Source organism: Trematomus bernacchii, unplaced genomic scaffold (genome assembly GCF_902827165.1).
Source record: "Trematomus bernacchii unplaced genomic scaffold, fTreBer1.1, whole genome shotgun sequence".
Taxonomy (NCBI): Eukaryota; Metazoa; Chordata; class Actinopteri; order Perciformes; family Nototheniidae; genus Trematomus; species Trematomus bernacchii.
This window is the reverse complement of record NW_022987708.1, coordinates 4,344,175-4,367,763: the sequence shown is the minus strand read 5'-3', so window position 1 is coordinate 4,367,763 and position 23,589 is coordinate 4,344,175. Positions and strand designations below refer to the sequence as shown.

At 40.7% G+C, this 23,589-nt stretch overlaps 1 protein-coding gene across 4 annotated transcripts in view; it reads right to left on the bottom strand.

Annotated features, from left to right (window-relative positions):
* evi5b (ecotropic viral integration site 5b) overlaps positions 1-23,589 on the bottom strand; it is a 42,669-nt gene that overhangs the window by 1,983 nt on the left and 17,097 nt on the right. For 2 of the 4 annotated variants that reach the window (XM_034140699.1, XM_034140701.1), the window contains exons 4-19: positions 20,692-20,916; positions 20,482-20,556; positions 20,230-20,355; positions 19,995-20,138; positions 19,347-19,436; positions 19,051-19,148; positions 17,929-17,989; positions 17,785-17,838; positions 16,250-16,282; positions 15,670-15,828; positions 14,767-14,898; positions 13,721-13,861; positions 13,443-13,601; positions 12,948-13,094; positions 11,977-12,072; positions 6,119-6,214 (exon numbers count right to left, since the gene is read on the bottom strand). In XM_034140699.1, coding sequence (XP_033996590.1) covers positions 6,119-6,214; positions 11,977-12,072; positions 12,948-13,094; positions 13,443-13,601; positions 13,721-13,861; positions 14,767-14,898; positions 15,670-15,828; positions 16,250-16,282; positions 17,785-17,838; positions 17,929-17,989; positions 19,051-19,148; positions 19,347-19,436; positions 19,995-20,138; positions 20,230-20,355; positions 20,482-20,556; positions 20,692-20,916 — 1,836 coding nt within the window. The remainder of the gene's footprint in view (positions 1-6,118; positions 6,215-11,976; positions 12,073-12,947; positions 13,095-13,442; positions 13,602-13,720; positions 13,862-14,766; positions 14,899-15,669; positions 15,829-16,249; positions 16,283-17,784; positions 17,839-17,928; positions 17,990-19,050; positions 19,149-19,346; positions 19,437-19,994; positions 20,139-20,229; positions 20,356-20,481; positions 20,557-20,691; positions 20,917-23,589) is intronic. The other 2 variants (XM_034140700.1, XM_034140702.1) reach the window with 2 other exon arrangements.

Below are 23,589 nucleotides of genomic sequence, written 5' to 3'. Positions count from 1 at the left end.
TTGAGACAGATGACTTGAAAGGACTTGACTGTTTACAATTAAATATTTGCGTTTGTTTTCGTATGGAGATATTACGTTTATTTTTTTCCGAAACGTGATTGGGTGATTATAGCGCCATGCGCGCAAACCTGGCAACCCACTAGAAGGCAGGAGTGTCAGTTAACATGGCAGCGGCTAGCGTTACTCCACAAATAGTGAAGTTTGGATTCAAGGATTATGTTGTCGATGACGCTAATAAGAAGAGAACAGCGGTGTGCAGGGTCTGCAGCATAAAGATCAGTGACACGACCACCACAACATCCAACTTCATTCGTCACTACAAAAAAACCCACAGAGAAAGGTGCGTGAATGTGTTGTGTTAGCTAGAAAGCTAACGTTAAGTTTAAGCTACGTTAGACTTGGTTTCAAATCGATTAAGCATTGCAAAGAGAAGACAAAACGGTAAATGAACACTAGAACCGCCAAGGGATTCATTTTTGACTAACCCTGATACTGACGGGCTGTCAGGAGAGGGAGAGAGAGAGGAAAAGAGATGCCTCGTTTATTTCCCCTGTGTTATTATCAGAAGTTACTGTAAACTTTTGAATAATGTAGTTCATCTACTTTTAGTAGTTTGTTTAAATGTTTTAATTATGTTGTTTTTGTTTGTAGAAGTGCATCATTCTTTGATTTATTGTAAAATGAATCTGAACTTTTTGATCTGTTATGATGATAAACTGAAGCAATTTCTAAATGAACCCAATTAACTGAGTTTTAAATCGTCCTACTTAGTTTATAAGGAAATTATGAAGAGGAAGAAATTAAATGATTTGAAAATGATATCTATGTAGGTGCTGACGCTGTTGGCGGTTCTAGTGTTAACAGACATTTAATTTAAAGGACACCTATCATGCTACATTTAAATGATATATTGTAGGGCCATACCTATATAAGGTATATTTATACGTTTCTGTTTTCAAAATACCAAACAGATCATGCATTTTAGCCATGCCTCATTTCGCTCTATGTGCTGTTTGCTGTCTATGGGGCTGATCGCTGTGAGCTGCAGCTGACCACGCCCCCCTGCAGGAGAGGGGAGCCGTGCTCTGATCAAGTCAAGAGGGGGAGAAAAAAAGATCTCCGTCCTCCGTGTTTTATTTATATATACAGTCTATGGTTTTATTATATTATTATAGGCCTATAGAGTCGTTATTCATTTGTTTTAAAGCTCAATAAATAACAAAGAAGACCTTTGACCGGCACTTTTCTAATTTTGTCCGGAAGATTTAAACTTTAACGGACATCTTGACCGGCGAAAGAAACTGAAACTCTGCCGCACGGTCCCCTCGTTCCTTGGAAGAGGCGGAGAGGTGGGTGTTTGTCATCTGCTGGTGGACTAACCGGAGAGAATTACAGTGCTTGCCTCGACGGGGAGGGATTGCATTGAATTAAAGCAGCAGGAGCAAACGCTTGCCTCGGGGAGGGAGAAAAAAAGCCACAGCGGAGAATAAACAGAAGGGTAACCATGGTTACCATATGCGCAGGAAGTCTTCTTCGCTGCTTTTGTGGCAGACTACAGCGCCACTTACAGGCCTGGCATATGTACTACAGCGTCTCCAGCGCTTTCGAGCAGCAATGGCCGGCCGTGGCCCAACCCCACATTCCCCTGATAGGTGGAGAGTTGGCCCAATAGCCGTAGCGCCACTTCTGTGACGTCATAGAAGTGTTCAAATCTGGATCAGTCTGTATCAGATCCGTGGCAGCCCCTTTTTTAGAGATTTGGGTATGGAGGAAAATAGAGAGGGTTGTGTTTTCTGACACTTGGTGAGTTCCCTGGAACACCGGGGACACATATTCATGTATAAAAGACGTACAAAAGTGCATTTTGCATGATAGGTCCCCTTTAAATATGTGTAATTGCAAATGCCATATATGATTTTCTTACCTGGAATTCTGCCTTTTTGAACAGACTTTTTGATTGAGTCCTAGCTATATTGTCTGCAGTTCTAGGGTTAATATGAATCTAATATGATTGCCATCGGTCTAAATTAGATTTCAAATGATTAACTGTGTATGTAATGAAGATCATAGTGTGGGTTGAATCCATTTTCATAACCACTGTCTTTTAACTGATTTAAATGCAGAAACTGGGCTTATTCATCAGAATTTCGTATGACTTGACTTGACTTGACTTGACTTGACCTGAGCAATGACTTGACTTGACTTGACTTGCTTGACTCTCACCACAGTGACTTGGGACTTGCTTGATACTTGTAGGTCAAGACTTGAGACTTGCTCATGACTTGCACATGTAGGACTTACTCCCACCTCTGGAGAATACTACTAAACAATGTCATGAGGTATAAGTTGTGTCCTAATACTAAATACCACTAGTATACAGTGAGCACTTCATGCACATTTACATAGTATACTGTTTTTACAGTAAGTACACAATAGTTCAAAAAGAATTCACCGTTGTGTACCTACAGGAAAATAACCAAGAAGAAATGGTTTTGCAAAGTACTTAACTTTATAAATCAGTTTTCATTTTCATTGTTTCCATATATGAGAAGCTGTGGCTTTCTCTTTATTCATTGCACCGTGTCCATTAAGTGCACACTGACTGACTGCATAGTGACATCTTTGGAGAGTCACTCCTCCAGTTCTAAATGACCACTAGAATCAGCATGTATTAAGGGTTTGGGGTTAAAGCTAAACTTAGTTTAAGGGTTAGGGTCAACTCTACTTGGGACTGGTGATTGTTTGTTCTTCAGAGAAGGGACCGTTAATCACAGGTGGAAATGAAAGCAATGAATCTTAGCCAAACAGTCCTAATCCTGCAAGTCTTCTCTTTGATGAGGCAGACATCTCCACGCCATTACCAATGCACCATGTAATGATTGCCCTGTGTGGTGGACGGGGTACAAAACATACAATGCTGTTGAACTCCATCAGCTACATGGGGGGAGATATTCTGGCTGCACCAAAAAAACAAACTGCCACAAACCATACATAGCAGTGTTTTTTGCTGTTAGTGTTTTTTAACAGTGTCTTTAGGTATTAAAAGGTAAGTATAAAAATGATAAGGCTGGTTTGACTAATGAACGTCAGATTTTTTCCCCCAGTTCCAATTTAGTCACTGCTCTAAACCTTTGATTGGAAGCATCCAGAATCGTTCATGAAATAAACAGACTCAAATGGGGCTAGGGTGTAAGGAGGGCACACGGTGGTCAGGTGTAAACAACCAGAGGTCACATGATGGCACATCTGTACTAACTCACCTGAGTGGGCCTGCCATGCAGCAGCCAGACATGTAGGAGGAGACGCATTCAGAGCACAGTCAGTAAAGTGAGCCTACGTTTACCTGCACCTGTCTAAATTTGGCGTTCACTTCCTGTTGTTGCCATGCGAAAAGGAAATTGTGCTGTGATCAACATGTGACTGGCTGCAGTCAACATTTCCAGCCATATGATGCAGGTTCTAACTGTGAGGGAGGAGGGGGGGACTCTGCTTTCAGGTTTGCTCACTGCATGATTCATAGCAGGCCGCTATAACTCTGGACGACCACAAGGAGAACCAGGTGAGAGGGGAAGTGACGGCAGCGCCTTGATATGAATGCAGTCGGTAGGAAAACTAGATTTGACCAATGCAGTTACAGCTACAAATGTCAAGATAAAATATTCTTCGTGTAATAGCTGATCTGCTGGAAGACAACACAGACCTTTATCTGCAGTTCAAAGACATCTCAGTGAAGATACGTTTCTCAAATATGAATAGGGTTGTACTGAAGCTAGATTCATAACATTGACACCAGGAATGCAAACTCATCAGGTATGAAAAAGGTGACAAGGATCCGAGCCCCCCCAACCCCACGGAATATCGGCTTTAAAATGAGTTAAAAAAATAACAGAAATGCCAAAGAGTCACATCTAATAGAAATGTATTAAAGCATTTATTTGAATTGTGTAGCAGTCAGTTTATAATTTTGGCAGCACTGTTGAGCATTTTGAAAATGTATTTTCATGCCTCTGTGCAAGGCTTAGTCTTTCTATCTTTATAGCCAGTGGTGTAAAGTAACTAAGTTCATAAACTCAACAAGTACTATACTTGGGTACAATTTTGAGATACTTGTACTTTATTTATGTATTTCAATGTTTTGCTACTTTGTTTTTCTACTCCACTACAGTTCAGAGGTAAATGGTGTACTTTTACTCTACTACATGTATTTAATACCTTTAGTTACTTCACAGATGTGGATGAATGATGTGAAATATAATCAAGTGTTAAATCAGACTTTAGTTCCACCTGGAGTAAATCCACAAGCTACCCTGCAGTATACAAAGTCATTCAAACTAGCTGCACCTTTACCAGCTTTGATAACACTTCAATGATCAATCATTATAAAATATATCATATATATTATTCTGAAATGGACCAATCTGCACAATGAATACTTTTACTGTCGCTACTTTAACTATATTTTGATGATAATACTTTTATACTTTTACTTGAGGAATATTTTGAATGCAGTACTTTTACTGTAACAGAGTATTCCTACACTCTGGTACTTCTACTTTTACTCAAGTACAAGATCTGAGTGCTTCTACTTTTACTCAAGTACAAGACCTGAGTACTTCTACTTTTACTGTAGCTACTTTAACAATATTTTGATGATAATACTTTTGTGCTTTTATTTGAGGAACATTTTGATTGCAGGATTGTTCCTACACTCTGGTACTTCTACTTTTACTCAAACCTGAGTACTTATACGTTTACTCAAGTACAAGATTTGAGTACTTCTACTTTTACTTAAGTACAAGATCTGAGTGCTTCTACTTTTACTCAAGTACAAGATATATACTTATACCACCTCTGTTTATAGCCTATGAAAAAAACTATTTGAAAACGAAGGCTAAAGCTAACGTTAGCAGATAGTGACATTGTATGCTAGTTAGCTAGCTCAACGATAATATTGCGACAGGAACACTTTTCAGTGCACATCACGCTCTGCCGCTCCGACAGGGAGCTCTGATCTGAACACCTGAACGGCCCGTTCTAACAGCTGTTCACCAGCGGTCCAGTCTGTGCCACAGTGACTCCGGACCACACAGTTAATATTAACGAACGCACCGTAGGTAATGTAGCTGCTGAAGCTAGACCATCATAGCGGAGCGGCAGAGCCTTATTATACATCGATGAGCAGAGCCGATGAGCAGAGCCGACAGGCAGGAAGACTCGAGCACACAGCTCGCGCTGCATTATAATATATAAAAAAAAAACACTATGCGTGTCATGATGGCACATAATGGCACATAACAGCGCGCGGCCGCAGATTACTCCGGGTCCCAGACCCCCCCCCCATACCCCGCAAATATTTGTATTGCAGATCTACATGAATCACACAAACGACCTATTTTGGATTCAAAACGGCGAATTTCGCTGAAAGGTGACAAGTTTGCATCCCTGTGACACACAATGTGTTTACATTTGATATATCTGCACAGCTGCAGATACATTCTAGGCTATGCTAAAATTATAACTGAAATACTTTTTGTAGAATTAGATTCCAGTGGTGGTTGTGTAGCATTTTCTCCTCCTGATCTGATCAAAACATTTCAAGAGCGTAGTTAAGTCTAAAAGCCACATTTGTTGGAATATTCCGCTTTGATCCAAATTTGATGACATATCAATCTCACTGCGATTTTTTTGCAAACCTCAGTAGAATCCTTGAATGTAAAAGGTAAAACACATCTGGTGCTCATTAATGATGAGATGCTTTCACTCCTCTGATGTTATATTCATCACTAATCTCTTTTTTTCTTGTTATTCATTATCATATCTTCAGTTTAATATTGAAGTTCTGAAAGTACAACGTTATGTATGCTGTAGTCTGATCAGCGTCTGCAGGGTACTTGTGCAGCTGTATCTGCAGGAGGACTGAGATGTCACCTCTGCACAGGAAGTCTCTGGGTGTAGTTAACACTTGTACTAATCTGGTAGCCTCACAGAAAATATATCTGAGGGAATGTTGTGAAACCTGCTCAATCGCTACATCAAAGACATAGCAACAACAAAATCAGAATCTCTAGCAGGAAGAAGAAGGTCATGGTATTAGAGCTGATGCTGTTTCAGGGCTCACCTCGTCTTTGAGCTCGGAAATCTGGTCTTTGAGGTGGTGGATGTACTGGCTGGAGTCCGTGTGGTTCAGCTGGCCTTGGACCTTTCCTTCTTCTTTCTGTGAGCAGAGGAGACATGAGTTTCAAAATAAGACGCAGTTCTCAGTGATACACCTGCTAGTTTCTATACTGAGGAAGGTCAAGACATGTTGCAGTTTTTAAAAGAGCAAAGTGTTTCAATTTGGGACAAAATGATACAAACTGTACTCAAGTAAAGACGCATGAATACCCAGGGGCTCAGTGTGGTGAATACTGTATATTCAGAACACACACGGGCAGCTGCTGGAGCCCTCTACAAGAAGCATCACAAAGAGCAGCCTGCTCTCCTAAGATCTTTGTTTCTATACACTGTGAGCACAATTATTAGGCAAGTTGTCTTTTTGAGGATTCATGTTATTATCGCATTACCATGCAGAGGAGTACTTTATACTGCGATGGAGCGTTGTCCTTCATCAAATCACTTCCTAAAGAAATCTCAGGACTTTCACTCAGGAGACGGCAGTCAGTGTCCCATGTGAAACCAAAAGTAACCTTTATCTGCATTTGTGAACCGCCAAAACCATCATTTCATTTTTGCAAAACCTTACGTTACTAACATCTTATTTGAAAGTGACAGATGTGGGAAAACAACACTGTCATTTGTGCTTGGTTTCCTCCTGAGGCCCTGGGGATGAGCTGCATGTTAGCTCTAACAGTTACAACATGTGATGTTTACCTTCCTCAGTGAAGCCATCTGCAGGCATTGGAGACAAACACATGCTTTCAAACCTCAATCACACCCTTAAAGCTGCCAGTTTGACAGTGAGACCAGAGCAAACCACAGGCTGCAGCGCGGGAACACCGAGCAGAAAAAAGGGAAGATGTGTGGAGAGCACACAGCAGGGTGGGGTGTCGAGGTAGAGAGGTGAGGCCGAGCGCACCCCAAAATACACATGGGCTGTTTGGCTCCTGTGGTAAGGGGGGGTTGAATATGGCAGGTCCCAGTAGGGACTTCTCTCACAAGAAGTCTAAACAAGTGAGATTATTCCAAGAATATTTTGTTTTTGAGGTTTAGCCCCTCCAAACACTGCAGCATGAGGGCAGGCAGTTAATGACACTTCCTGGTGTTCAGCTGTGTGAATCAACAGGTGTCAGCCTGTGGCCGGGGACGGCAAACGTCTCACTACAAATGTCTTCCTCGTTCAACTACAGTTCTAACAGAAGAATAAATAGGCTTTCTCTGTGAAAATCACAACTAACTTCTTACTGTACATGGAGTTCAACAGCTTCTGTATTCAGTACACATTCTGTCTAATCCAGTGAGCAGAATCATGGCACCGTACCAGTCATCACGGTACTTTTACACTTTCTGTGCATCTTCGTTGTTTTGGCAACAAGTTATTTTGAATGTGCAAAGACACCCGGAGAAGGATGTGTGAAAACATTTGACTAAAGTGACACCATTTCTATAAAAGAAACGTTCAATTTATCGACTAGCTGCGTCTCAGTCAAGATGAAATTACTCTTCAGGGACACAGTTCAAATGTTTGTACAGATGTGTGTTGATAGAGTTTGCAGTGGTGGAAGAAGGACACAGAACTGTTACTCAAGTAAAAGTAGTGATACTAAAGTGGAAAACATTTAATAAAAAGTGCTGCATTCAAATTCTTACTTTGGTAAAAGGACAAAAGTATTGGCATCAAAACATACCTAATGTAAAAAAAGTACTCTCTGAGGAAAAGGCTTAATGTTAAACATGATTATAATTATTAGGTAATTAATGCATTCTTTACCACATGTGAAGCTAAATGTATTTACTTGATATGCTGCAGCTGTATATTTTAACCTATCATTTTATGTCAATGTTTAATAATTAGTCAATTTGTACTTTGTATTAGCTAACAATATGAATCTGCAACTAGTAAGCAAGTCAGTACAATATTGTCTTCAAAAATGTAGTGGAGTAAAAGTACAAAGATGCATGAAACGCTAAAATTCAAGTACCTTAAAGTTGTAATAAAGTTCAATACTTAAATAAATGTACTTCATTGTACTCAACCGCAGAGAGTTTACATTCTTCGTAGCATATTTAACCTTCATAGGATATAGGTATATATGAATAAAAGCATAAATCTAAATCTGTGAGCGTGTATGTGATAGAAACCTCAGAATAAACCATGTCACCTTTAGTAGAGTCTCTGCTTCAACATGAGAAACCACTTCCTATCAGAGGAGATGTGACTGTGATAGTGAAAGAGGCTCCAACATGAACCTTTCTAGACATCTTAGTTTCACCCAAAATGTTTCCCATCATTACTCAGAGGTTGTTATCATTCATTTGTATCAGTTCAAAAAAATCTCTGCAGGATAATCTGTCTTGTGATTGATAAACGTTTACCGTAAATGTGCAAAAAGACAGGATCCATAAGACATCTTCTGCTCTGAGTATTTAAGCTCACAAAGCTTATCTGATCACACGCTGACCTCTCCGATCATGAAGTGAGCTGTCACCACCAACACGTGTCACACCAGTTCTGACGAGGATGGCGAGAAACTGATTTCCCTTTTTCTTTTTCAAAATGTTCACCCACAATTTATAGGGCAAGTCACCAAACCACAGACCAAGAAGCCAACAGTGGTAGTGATTTCTGGGTAGGGAGAAGCTACAGTAAACACCCTGCTCCTGACAGACAGCTGTAAATAAGGGTAGGTGTACACTCTGTCTGCCACACCTTTATTAGATGCTGATCATATATCAAATAACAAAGATATTGGGTGCAAATCAAGTGGATTGCCTTTGCATTGAGAGTGCATTATGCAGATTCTAAGAAGTGTGAGGGCGGTAGTGGTAAATGTTGGTGTTGCATGTTGCTGCTCTATCACTTAGTAACAAACCTCAGACCACACTGTGTGATGTGTGTGTGTGTGTGTGTGTGTGTGCGTGCGTGCGTGCGTGCGTGCGTGCGTGCGTGCGTGCGTGCGTGCGTGCGTAGAGGAGGAAGAGGGGGAGGTTTTGGCAGGTGTCATACTTATAAATAGTCAGAGTGTTCAGGTAAGCCTCGCTGAAAGACCCTAAACTCTGGACTACAAATACAACGGTACTTTACAAAGTCTGCTGACAGTAAAGAGCCGTGTGCAAACATATTTTATATTCTACAGCTATGTTTTATTATATTGTCATTCTCAACATAAAGGTTATTCTTAGGTTTAATGTATGTATGTTTTGTATTTAGTATATACACATTTTATTTTATCTTTGGCAAGTTTTTAATTATTTACTCATTATATTTAAAATATATAATTTAATTTGTTTAATTTTGATGCTCTTTCAATATAAATTTGTAATACAGATATGTATGTAATAATAATATAATCATCTGTTTTATATCTGTAAATGAATATGATTTTATAATTCATATATACATGGAAATGGGTATTAAAATATACTGTATGTATATCCTTTTTTGGCTCGTTCAAATGATTTGAAATACAAACCATTCATTAAATGCCAAAGTACAGTTATGCATGCTAAATAGGGGGACATTAAGTCAAGTGCAACTTAAAGGTAGGTATGTAATTTTGGAGAAACCAGCTCGAGTGCGCTAGAATTTCAAAGTACGCAGCCGGAAACAATCTGCCCCTTCCTTCAGACTTCCTTACAGAGCCCCTCCTCCAACACACACGAACGCGCACATGACCAATGAGGGCACGAGATAAGTTTGTGCACAGATGGAAGGCTGACAGGCAGGTAGGCCATCCAGTTATTTTAGCCGGGCCGGCTAAAATGTAATGTATTTATTGTCAAAGCATTTCATATATTCATTGCTATCGGGATGTTAAGAGCATTCCATGGAATATAACAAGTGTTTCTGAAATAAATTACATACCCCACCTTTCAATCAATGTTACTCATACATACTATCTACAGTATATTCATGGCAAAGAAATACTTTAGTATTAACATGATATCAGTCTGAAAGGGGTTTGTAGCACTGCTACACATTTAAAAACCACAGGCGACAAAGCGAACAGGCAGTTTGGCTCATCAAAGCACACACTAACAGTATCTACTGATTTGGAAAGAGTGTTGAGCCCACAAACAAGCCTCAATCTATTGTTGATGCTTTATCTGCCGTCAATCAGAGGTGCTGGCAGTGTCACAGCAGGCCTGTATTTCTCTTAGTCACCCTTGTTGAGTGTAGCTTTACATTTGTTTAGGGATAAATACTTATTCACTTTTGCTTGTTGAGACAGATTCAAACAAGGGAGTTCTTTTGATGCGTCGTCTACAGAACTTCATAAAAAGACATGACAGTGTCTGAAGTTGTGTTCTTCAACCACCGTTCGAAAACAAGCTGCTGTTACATCTGGAGTTTGCACAGAAATAAGAAATAATAACGCTTTTGTAGAGCAGTTCCAGACAATCTTACTTGATAATATCATCACCGTGTTTGAAATCCAGATTTCAGGTTTGGAGAACAATTTGTCCTTTTATTGAAGATGATATTTTGAAGAATACAAATCTGTACTGAACTCTCTACTGATTTATGTTCACCGTGCATGTGTAATGAGTGAGCCTCAAAGCACCAGAACATGACCGAACAACGATCAGTCAAAGTCAGAAAAACATGAAATAACTAACGCTAATCTGCGTCATCGGGAATGAGTGGGTGTGTTTTGATCAGATTTTGTTGACATGGGCGTTTCCTGGGCAACATAAGCAAAACGACACCTAAAATGTTATCAGATTCAGATTCTTATCTTGTCAAATTCTGATTGGTGGATAGAAATGTTGGAAATAAAAAAAGATTCTGGCTTCCTGTACATTTCAAAGCAGTGAGAAGAACTAACCCACAGTCAGAAATCTGTCACTGGAAATAACCAGCGATCAAAGTGAGATAGTGGAGGGTACTAGCTCATCCTCCTCCTTCAACACTTCAGCCTCACTGGGGACCTTTTGGCAAATGCAGATGACATAAGTGTTGGCAAAGTTGTGAACTATTTTTTTTGTATTATTTTAGATTTGGAAAGTTCTAGCTTAACTCCTACAATAAATGTATAAATATAGTATATCCAAAATACAGACACCAGGACCCTTAAGAACAAACGTGTTCCCATTGAAACACATTAAAACCTTCATTTACACCATTGGCTTTCAATCCAGAGCCTCAAAACAATTTCGCCAGATATTTTCTCATGTTTGCCTTATGGGTAAATAAATGCTGGTATTCCTTGTTGCCAATTGGGCATTGCTGCTGTATAATATTTGATGCAATCCATCAAAATCAACGTTGTTACTATTCATTGACACATTGACAGATACAAATCTGTGTGTTTAGTATACAGGAAATGATTATATTTTTCTGGGCTGTTTTTCCATAAACAAACAACAGTGGCATTATGGTCGGACATTTAACTCAGTTAAAGTGGCAGCTCATACTCGCATATATTATTTTTTAGGTGACAAGTGGGAGTTGTTTTTCATATCTGACACTGCACATAACAATTCTAATTAATAATTGTCATATCCTCTCTGAAATAAAAAAAACCCTCTCATTTAGTAAACAGAAATTATAATTGTTTGTGTTATTATTCCTATAAAACAGTAGCATTATGTTAACAAACTAGCATTTGATGGAGTTCAAATTATTCAAATGTAACCGTGGTTAAAAAATGTAATTCAGTGAGAATGGAGAATAATATCAATATTTAACCTATGACAGTTTTTGGCACAGACCTTTTTGTGTTGTGACTTCAGAGCGAGTCAAGTGAGTCACAGGGATGAAGTGTGTTCAGTGTGGTTTGTTAAGGAAAGGAAATGGACAGTGTGTTGGGACTCTACCTGAATCTCCAGCTCTGAGATGTGCTGCTGGAGCTCAGCCATGGCAGCGATGTTGTCAGCTTCCCGCAGCCTCACCGCCATCACCTCTTCTTTACTCTGCAGAGAGAACAAACAACGCTATTTCAACAACAGTGCTACCAAAACCCCCGGAGGCGTGATGCCGAATAGCCAGAGTATAAACATGTATTGGACGACCTTTGAGTATTTTCTTTCTAATTGTGTATGCTCATGCAGGGGGGGGGGGGGGATTCCTGAGACATGGGCAGTGTTACTGTGCTGTTAAACACATCTACCAGGATCTGCAGACCCAGCACAAGAAATAGCCAGTGACACCTAGGCCTGCAACAACAAATCGATAGAAATCGATTGCTAAAAAAGTTGGCAACGAATTCAGTGATCGATTCGTCTATGTTGTTACTCTCTGTTTGCGAGCTGGCTACGTCACTCAAAAAAACCCACAAAGTAACGACTAACGATTTGAACTTATTTAAACTATGCCAATGTATTGATTCAGCTATTTCAAAGTGTTTGCAAATGTGCAGAAAGTAGGTCGGGTTGAGACACTGGTCCATTCAAGCATTTAAAAAAAAAAGAAGCAAAACAGACGCATCTTTATTTCCATGTTGTATCGCCCACTGTTAGGTTGGTTATCATTGTTGATCATTTGAAAGTACAACCTAAAGAGACATGTTTTTTGTTCAAAACAAGCTGTTATATAGCTTTTGCATATGTTTTATAGGCTACATTTGGGTTGTTTTCATGTGTTGACGTCAATTTGGAAAGGCAGTTTTCTGAATAAAATAATGGAAACATTTTTTTTTGCACGTTTTTTATCCGATTAATACAGAACTATGTTTCTGATCATTAAAATAAACCTAGAATTCTGTCTATTTCCCACTTGTTTTGGTTACAGAGCTGAGTGTTACAGAGCTGAGTGTTACAGAGCTGAGTGTTGCAGAGCGGAGTCGTACCTTGCACTCAATCTCAGCCTGCCTCCTCTTGATCTCCTGCAGCTGCACGTGCAGGTCTTTGTTTTGCCCCGTCAGTGTTTGCACACACTCCTGGAGACAGCGGCTCTCCTGCTCCGCCCGTCGCAGATGGTTACTGTGGATCTGATTCTGTGTGAGAAAAAAGGTTTGACCTTGATAAACATACAATTCAAACCAAAGAGAATTTGAGTGACACCATTGGATTAGCAGAGCCTGCACAGTTCTATGTGTGAGTTTGGAACAGATGAGTGCTGCCCTCTGAAGGAAACTGTGTGACAATACATGTGGAGGAACCACTTCTGTTGGAGCTTATTTACTGTTTCCACATTGAAGATTTGCACTACTCAAGTCTCTATACTACAGCATGGCTTACATTTCTATGTATTATGGCATTATAAGGACAGTCAAAATCAAAGAATTCAGCACAAAACATTAACAAAATAAAAAAACAGCGTCTTTAGATGAGTGTGAGCTGACCTGTGTCTCCAGCTCCAGCATCCTCTGCCGTGTCTCCCTCAGCTCGGCCTGAGCCTCGGCCTCTCGCAGCCTCACACTCATCAGCTCGTCCTGCAGCTCGCCCAGCGCGTTCTTCTTCGGGGTGTCCTTCCAGCGGCCAGCAGTGCGGGCCAGGTGGCGCTGAGGAGCGGAGCAGCCCGTCAAACTTCCACCTCTTCCAAAACTTCTCTTTTATGTTTCACAGAAATGATTGTTTTGGTCCAACACAGATTCCTTTCCATGAATGGCTTGTTGCTCACCTGCCAGTGCTCCTCCAGGTCTCGGACCTGCTGCCTCAGCTGTTTGAGTCCAGTCACCGCCTCGGTCTCCCTCATCTTCACCCCGATCAGCTCCTCCTGGAGCCGCGCCACATTGGTGTCATCAGGGAGCGACGAGTTCCTCTAAGGAAGGTTTGTAACAAATTAGAATGCAGCATTAGATGTACAGCCACAATTCTCAGATTAACACTGTACATTTATAAGGAACAAACGTGGATGTTCTCCAAGATTTAGGTGCTAAATGTTCAGAGACTGAATACTTGAGGTGCCAACTATGCAAATCTCTTAATTGTTAGTGTACATTTGTTTTTGTCTGTATGTAGTCAGAGATTTTCTGAACAATTGATCAGTCATTGTCAGGAATTATATATTCAATTTCTTTCCAGCAATTTATTAATAATTTCCCCTGATATTTTCTTTTTGAATCATAAGCAACATATGTTTTATACCTTTTGTAAATATTATCTATAATCTTTTTCCATTTATCTATTTCATTCCTTTAATATAATAACACCTTATTCTGAAAACCAGGAGTCACAAGCTTTAAATGCATTTACCAAAAATGGCAGTGTATAGCTGCAATAACCTTTTTATATCGACTGATCGACCAATGAGATGTTAGTGAATGTTGGCTGGTTTGCAATGAAATGAGGTCTATCCATCCTTGTGAAGTGAAATGTTGAGGATCCTTGACAGTTCTTCTCTCTTAAATGTGTGAGAATGTTCTCCTAAATTCACCACCTAATTCTCAGAGCATTTCAGATTGAATTTCTGTCAAATGTATTATGTCTTTATACTTACAGAATACATTCTACTTTTCTGATACATTTTTGTGCTTTTTATTGTATCACTTTAATCTCAGTTGTTTACAAAGTATTACCCCCTTTCTTGGGTCCTTTAGTTTGAAATAGTTGAATCCTACAATGGCCCTAATGTGACATCATATTAAAATGCTATAGCCAAGTCATAAAACGATACTGTACTATGGCTAAGATTGAGGCTGTCCAATGGTCTCTGAGACGACCCACCTTCTCCACTTCTAGGATCTTGTCCTGCATCTCCATGAGGGCGCACTGAGACTCCGCCTCCTTCAGCCGGGCCTGCACCAGCTCCCTCTCCAGCTGCAGGACGGACTCCTCACAGTACCGCGGGGCTCCCTTCTACAACAGGACAGTATGTGAGCGCAGACGCTAAAGCAGAGCTACACATGTCCATACCTGTGTGTCCTAAATATGAGCAGTTATTGAAGTACATATTTACATTCAGTAATATAAACCAGGATCCACAAATACATCTTGATACCTCTTCACTCTCCACTACAAAGAATCCAACCTTAAGCGCAGCTCACACCAACTTTTTGCCTTTTCACTTTCACATAAATAATTCATGAGAACCACGATAAATTATGTTAAACATTGTAATTCTTGCACATTATCATGTGGAATCTGACCATCAATAATTGAGCCTGTTAGGTCTATCTGCAGCGAGAGGATTCTGTGAACAGGCTGCCATATGTGAAATCTACCAGCCGTGAAACTGCTTACAAATTCATGAACGCATTTCTGGGACTGCAGAGGACAATAAATGGGGGCAGGACCGTGTAGTACTCCGTGTCCCAATTTGAATTCATGCATGCCAAAACAGATGATAACCCAAAGCTGATGTGCAGAGTGAGAAAGGCCCTGCTCTGCCACTGCTTGGATTGTGTTGCTAGGCGATGAGTATCAACACGGATATAACGGTGACACATGAAACATATTTACACTGACCCCAGGTGTCAGCTTTAGCACACTGCAAAATCTTGATATGGATCCTGCAAATACACACTGAGTGGGAACATCCCAGGTTCAGCGTCACAGCGCCTGTCACACACTGGGCAGGATCTGAGCCTGTGCAGGGGCCCACTGGGGACTGGGGGGGGGGCTCCTTACCGCTTGTGGCTGCTGCTGCTGCTGCTGCCGGGGCTGTGCGATGGTCGCCTTGGCCTGCTCCAGCTGAGCTAAGGCCTCCTCGCTCTGCTGTTTGACTGTGGCCAGCTCCCGCTTCACCAGGTAGTTCTCCTCTGCCTCCTGAGCCCGGGTCACTTGTCCCTTGGGACGTTACCAACCGAGGGAGGGGGGGGGGGGCAGCGTGAGCACGACGGGGTGAAACGAGAGGGCGGAATGGGATGGGCAAATCAGAGGAGAGGATGAGGGATCGGTGGTTTTTTAAGGACATGCTTAACTCTAGCAACCTGTGATTTATATTGTATTAGCTTTGCTTTCTTTAGCCTTATTTGTGATTCTCTTAGTTTTTCTGACATGCCACAATGTGTTATTTCATGCACTTATTCAACAGTGTAATCATAATCTGGTTTAGTTCTTAATTCAGAGAATCATTAGAGTTAATTGAATCTGCATTATTACTGTTTCTGCATTGAACTAATCATAAAGCATGCTTTGCTCGAGACACAGAAGAAAGAAGGAAGGTGCAACTTAAGTTATAGGGGTAAAGAGAAAATGAGGAGTATACCTGGATCAATCTATCTGCCAAGGAAGCACTTTCCTACAAAACAGAAATATCAACAAGAGAAAGCAGAGAGAGAGACAATCCAGAGGACAGTTTAAGAGCACACAAAAAGAACAACTGATCATTTAAGAGAAGAAATGCAATGTTCATTTCCCATCCGGAAATATTTGTTGGACTGTGGAATGGTGTTTACATTCAGGGGTAGAAAAGGAACATTGCATGCAGGTGTGATGAAAAAAGGGTGCACAAAGTTGGTGACAAAGTGAGAATGAGACGGTGCTGATATCAGTGAGAGGTTCAGACAGGAAGGAGCACAGGACAGCTCTATTTATAGCATGAAGAGTTAAGAGAGAGAGCTCAACACGTTTGTTTGGAGCTAATTGTTGTTTAAAGGGACAGTTCACCCAATATCTAAATATTTGTGTTCCTTTTAGCTTTGGTGCTATTTATTCAATCCACAGTGTTTTGAGGTGAGTTGCGTAATGTTGGAGATATCAGCTGTTAACAATGCAATGTTTTTCCCAGAAATCATCACGTGCATACTCCACAGAACTCTTTGAGAGTCATCCTATGTAGAAACTATTTTCTTTCTACCAAACTGCACCCGACAACCACATCCCTGCACCCGACAACCACATCCCTGCGCAGGAGAAAGCGTGCATCTACTCATGGATGAAGAAAATAGTTCCAATATGAAACTACTCTCAACAAGGTCTGTATGAAAAGGAACCCGGTCATGATTTCTGGAACAAGAAATTGCTATTGAGGCTTTATAAATACATATTTTTGATGCTTTGGGTGTTCATTAAGTTCCATTATATTGAAAAGAAGGTGCACATCTATACGGCCGATATCTCCAACACTCTGCAACTCCCCTTAAAACAATCTGTATGGATTGAAAGCGCTACAGTTAAGAGGAAAAATATGTAATTTGGATTTTGAGGTGACAGACTCAAACTGAACAGAGGCTCCGGGCTTTGATGTGGTTCATGTTTTTGTGAACAGTTAGTGAAGAGTTAAAAGGTCCTGGGAGTTAGGTGACAGAGACGCAGCAGTCTCCAGCTGGACGGTGAGTAGCGGACTCATTTAGACCCGAGTGTTCCTCCCTGCAGGCAAACGCCCCGGGGCCCTCATGCAGGGGCCTTAACCAGGCAGCAGCAGTAGCGCTCATTCAAAGAGACACAAAATGTTGCAGGACGATACAAACGGTGCAGCTTGGCATGCAGTGCTTTGTATCGACTTCAAGCAGACACTTTCACATTCCAACAGGCTCTTTATAGTTAGTGTCTGAGCCACAAAGACAGTCACCGTGACAACAAGACAACTTCAAGTCCCATTCTGATCGTTACTTTATCTGCAATCAGAACATGCACCATAATGCAGCAGCGATGGTTCATCGTGTAAACGCACTTTTAACTAACGTAAGCCCAGTTAGTGAAAGACAAGAGTCCTTCATGAAGCAGACGTGCATGATGTATGAGCGCATACAGCTGTTTGGGGTTAATGTAATGCAGATGAAGAGGTTCTGCTCCACTCACCTTCTCTAGTGTGTCTATCCGCTGCTTCAGGAGCCGGTTCTCTGTGCGCAACCTCTGCAAAACAACAAAGTACAAAAATCACATCAAGCCAAGTACACATATCATGCACAACATTTATTTTACCATTCTACAATCTCCACGCACCTTTATCTCCACCTGCTCCTCCATCTCTTTAGTCTTGATTGTAGTGTATTCTTTCTCCAACCTGAAAGAATGAGGACAAGGATATTAGAGCTGCTCGGGAAATCAAGACAAAGTCAAATCTGTCTAGTGTCGGCTTGAGTGCTAAAAAAAGAGGAAAACTAAAAAACAGGGCCAAATTTCATAACAAGTATCCACGGAAAAAGGTTGCGAGATTTTCAAGTACGTTTTCTTCGTCATTAAAACACTAACAAATATGAGGTTTAAGGATTTTGTAGACTTACAATTACAGTGTCTAAAACATTTAATAAAGCCAAGCAGGCTGAAATCTTATGAGTCTCAAATAGAAAAACATGTCACACTGCAAAATCATACGGCTGCCGTACGATTCATTCTGTTAGCTGAGAATGTATAAAGTTAGAAATAGTTCGAAAAAAGTGAGTTTAATAGTTTAGTGAGTGAAAGAAGCCAGAGCAATACAAATCCTTCAGATGCAGTAGATATGATATATAAACTAGAAAATTCAAAGAAATGTTGAGTGTGTGACTGAAACGTGGGTGCGCGTCCCGCTAACTTAAGTTACAACAAAGAACACCCCTAAGTCTTAACGAGCTCTCCTATACACACCCATTATAAAATGTGAAACAGTGTGACATTTTCACAAAACGTAAGCTGCGACTACGTGAGAACGGTACTAGCTATCAAAAAATATCCAATTAGTCTAATAAAGTCCATAGTCTCGAGAACCGTTTAAACTTGTCATTTCTGTTCTACGTTAAAGTATGTGGAACCTGTATCGGGTCAAAGTGGGGTGTTTTTGAGCTCTGTTCAAATGGATTTCGCATTCATTCCAAAGTTTTCTGCGATTTGCGTGAAAACGGCTATGCGAATCTCTTATATAAGACATAGCAACCCGATTCCGGACATTCCGCACGTTTTGATGTGTTTTTTGTGTGTTTCGTGTCAACGCTGCCGGACGAGTAGCATGACAACATTTCTGGCGGAAGAAGGAGAATAAGATGAGTTAAGTATGTCGAATACTATTCTGTGTGTGGCTTCGCCAGTCACACAGAATAAATGCATTGGCAAAAGGAGTGGCGGTTTAGGAGTTGATGAACTGCTTACTTTTTCATCTTCTTGGCGTTGTATTTAACCTGATAGGCAGCCGTGATGACCTTATCTGGCCCGCTGTCTAGCTGGTGTGGGATGACCCTCTGAAAGTGCTGCAGCACAGAGAGGGAACAGAGACAGTGTTAGTGGCACGCACACGTAAACCTCAAAGCTTCACTTCAAACTACAGCATGTAGTTAGCACAGTAATTGTTTCAATCATCTGGGTGTGGTGGAGGTTCCTCCCTTGAGGTAACAGTAGAAATGTGAGCTGCTTGCATGACGTGTTATGTGGAAGTCATGGAGATGTACCTGTAACATTCCCTCCATGTCAAGCTGGATGAGTTCAGTCTGGTTCATCTGAAGGATGGCCAGTCCCACACGGAAAACTATCTCCAGACCCTAGAGAGAGAGCACAGTACTCACTGAGGAGCCATCTTAAGTAAAAACACGTTGCTCAGAAATGATTTCTAAAGTTGACTGAGAATTAAAGATCAGTAAGATCAGGTTACATAGGAGTGGTGAAACAACTCATGAGTGTGGTGTTCTGTTTGTCTCCAACAGGTGGTGCTAATGGATAACCTTTACATGACAGCTAACTTCATTTCATCTACAGTACCAATGAATTCATCCTCAAACCAGTAGAACACATTTCAACCTTACATCTTTCTAAGTGTAAACACTTTCCTTTAGTGCAATTTTCCTTTAGTGCAATGTCCCTTTCCAAATGTCCCTTCTGCTTTCTAGACATGTTGTGTGAATTACATACAGTAAGTGCAGGATATTATTCAATCAAAGAACACGAACATCAAAAGACAGTAAATTAGGGGTAAAAGTCAAAGACAAAGCCCTAAGAGCATTCTTCTAGAGAGTATAAATACATAGATATGCAAAGATACAATGTCTGTAAGTGGATTCAATATATCATTCAAAGCAGATGAGAGCTTCCCTTCTACTTACCTCACACATGAAGATGTCAAAGATCCTGGTGGCGACGGGCAGAGGGAAGGAGGTGAGGAAGATGGTGAGGAACCAGGAGGAGGCGTACATGGAGGTGTGGAAACTCTGAGCCTGGAAATGTATATGCAGCTCCGGGAGTTGTTCCTGAGAGGCAGAGATAATATGGATTCACGCCATTTACTACAATTCATAGAACCACTAGAAACAGTTTTAGAACCGAGTATGAGGTGTCTACCTGGATCATAGACTCAAACTGGTACATGCAGAGACCCAGCTCCGCCATGCTGGGTTTGAAGAGCTCTCGTAATCTGTAGTCTTGCATCAACTTCACAAACACACAGAACGCCTCCTCTTCTGGCATCTAGGAAAATAACAGGATGAAATCAAACCTCCTAATCTGTCAGTTAATCACAAAAAAACATGACAAGGTATTTGCTGGAAGCTGGTGAATCAGTGTTTGTGTGTGTGGTGAAGATTGGATTGTTACCTGCATGAGTAGAAGTCCTACAATGAATGCACTCCCTTGACAATAGCCAACCTCACGGTCAACCAGAGAATATGCCTGAGGTAACAGATTAGCTTTGGATGAGTCGTTGTTGCACACACTTCATTATGGATTTACTTCTCACAGTCGTTAGAATTCCTTTTTTTTTTGTCTTTTACAACCAGGTTCCTCAAATAGAAAATGGAGACATACCTTCATGACGTTGAAGAGCACTTCCTGACCCGAGCTGTCTTTCTCTTTGAAGAAATCGTGTTCGGGGTAAGTGCGGGCGATGTCTCTGCGAATCAGCTTCTCGCAGGGCGACGTCATCTTCAGGAGTTCCGAGTATTGATCCTTGATGGGCATATTCTGGGCGGTGCACAACAACTGCCACACTATTGCCCGAAAGTGGTGAGGAATCCCTTTTCTGACAAGATCCTGTAGGAAAAGATAATAATAGATACTTTGTAATATTCATTTTTATATATCTATATTTGAAAGATTTTAATGACCATTTCAAGTCTGTCTGTTTATGTTTAAAAGTGGACAACACTGTAGATGGTAAGGAACCACTCCTTTGGGTAAAAAAGGCAGCATTTCTTACAACACGATACAGCCATGTGCAGCTTTGTTATCCAGTATATATCAGGGAAGCAAACTCATCAGGTATGAAAAAGGTGACAAGGATCCGAGCCCCCCGACCCCACGGAATATCGGCTTTAAAATGAGGAATAACAGAGGATTTTAGCAGTCAGAACAACTAAAGCAGTTAATAACAGAAACGCCAAAGAGTCACATCTAATAGAAATGTATAAAAGCATTTATTTTAATTGTGTAGCAGTCAGTTTATAATTTTGGCAGCACTGTTGAGCATTTTGAAAATGTATTTTCATGCCTCTGTGCAAGGCTTAGTCTTTCTATCTGTATAGCCACTGGTGTAAAGTAACTAAGTTCATAAACTCAACAAGTACTATACATGGGTACAATTTGGAGATACTTGTACTTTATTTAAGTATTTCAATGTGTTGCTACTTTGTTCTTCTACTCCACTACAGTTCATAGGTACATGGTGTACTTTTACTCCACTACATGTATTTAATACCTTTAGTTACTTTACAGATGTGGATGAATGATGTGAAATATAATCAAGTGTTAAATCAGACTTTAGTTCCACCTGGAGTAAATTCACAAGCTACCCTGCAGTATATAAAGTCATTCAAACTAGCTGCACCTTTACCAGCTTTGAGAACACTTTCATGATCAATCATTATAAAACATATCATATATATTATTCTGAAATGGACCAATCTGCACAATGACTACTTTTACTGTCGCTACTTTAACTATATTTTGATGATAATACTTTTCTACTTTTACTTGAGGAACATTTTGAATGCAGGACTTTTACTGTAACAGAGTATTCCTACACTCTGGTACTTCTACTTTTACTCAAGTACAAGATCTGAGTACTTCTACTTTTACTCAAGTACAAGATCTGAGTACTTCTACTTTTACTCAAGTACAAGATCTGAGTACTTCTACTTTTACTCAAGTACAAGATCTGAGTACTTCTACTTTTACTCGAGTACAAGATATATACTTATACCACCTCTGTTTATAGCCTATGAAAAAAACTATTTGAAAACAAAGGCTAAAGCTAACGTTAGCAGATAGTGACATTGTATGCTAGTTAGCTAGCTCAACGATTCCTTAAATAATATTGCGACAGGAACACTTTTCAGTGCACATCACGCTCTGCCGCTCCGACAGGGAGCTCTGATCTGAACACCTGAACGGCCCGTTCTAACAGCTGTTCACCAGCGGTCCAGTCTGTGCCACAGTGACTCCGGACCGCACAGTTAATATTAACGAACGCACCCATAGGTAATGTAGCTGCTGAAGCTAGACCCTCATCCCGGAGCAGCAGAGCCTTATTATACATCCATGAGCAGAGCCGACAGGCAGGAAGACTCGAGCACACAGCTCGCGCTGCATTATAATATATAAAAAAAGAACACCATGCGTGTCATGATGGCACATCACAGCGCGCGGCCGCAGATTACTCCGGGTCCCAGACCCCCCCCCATACCCCAAAAATATTTTTATTGCAGATCTACATGAATCACACAAACAACCTATTTTGGATTCAAAACGGCGAATTTCGCCGAAAGGTGACAAGTTTGCATCCCTGATATACGTTTTCCATATCAGCACATTGTGCATCTCACAATAATACGATATCCACTGACAAATATACTCTTGTCAGCGAGGTACTTTGTAGTGTGATTTGTTTCCATGTATTACTGCTGATACAATTTGATTAAGCAATTTCCTGTGCTGACAGAGAACATTGTGTGTGTGTGTGTGTGTGTGTGTGTGTGTGTGTGTGTGTGTGTGTGTGTGTGTGTGTGTGTGCGTGCGTGTGTGTGCGTGCATCTGCTCAGCCCAGGGTGCATCTGGAGCAGAGGTCCACCCACGCAGGCTTCCAGCAGGGATTCCCCCCCCCCTCCCAGAGGACTAAATGGAGCTCTGTACTGAAACAATGCCCCGCCTCATGTCTTCACTGTGTCTGAAGCAAAGCTGCTTTCTGAGCACAGCACTACAGTAAGCAGCCTTTTGTTTCCCCATCAACGCTCTGTGCCAGGCACCAACTAGAGATGGTGCATTTCAAGCAAAAAATACCATAGCATATAACACTGGGGAACTATTATATCCTTCTTAGAATATCGCCTGGTGGTAACCTTACAACAAGGAGGCACCTGCGATGAAAACAATAGAAAATAATCTTTTAAGACCATATGATAGCTCGCATAAAATTCCTGCATTCTGTATTTGAATGATTATTGGAAATTTAAAAAAATCACGAACCAATCCTAGCTTCAACATATCAAATGAGTGTGTTCTGTCTTTTTATAACTTATTTGGAGTAGATATAAACCAACAAACTTAATATAATTATCTTCTTCAGTAAGCCATCCATGAAATATAAAGAATAAAAAAACATAAACACATCAGAGGTTTTGCTGACAAGGACAGAAAGTCAACGTCCCACCCTTTGCGCAACACACACTGGGTCTCTGTGAGCCAAGGGGAAGAACACATCATTTTGTG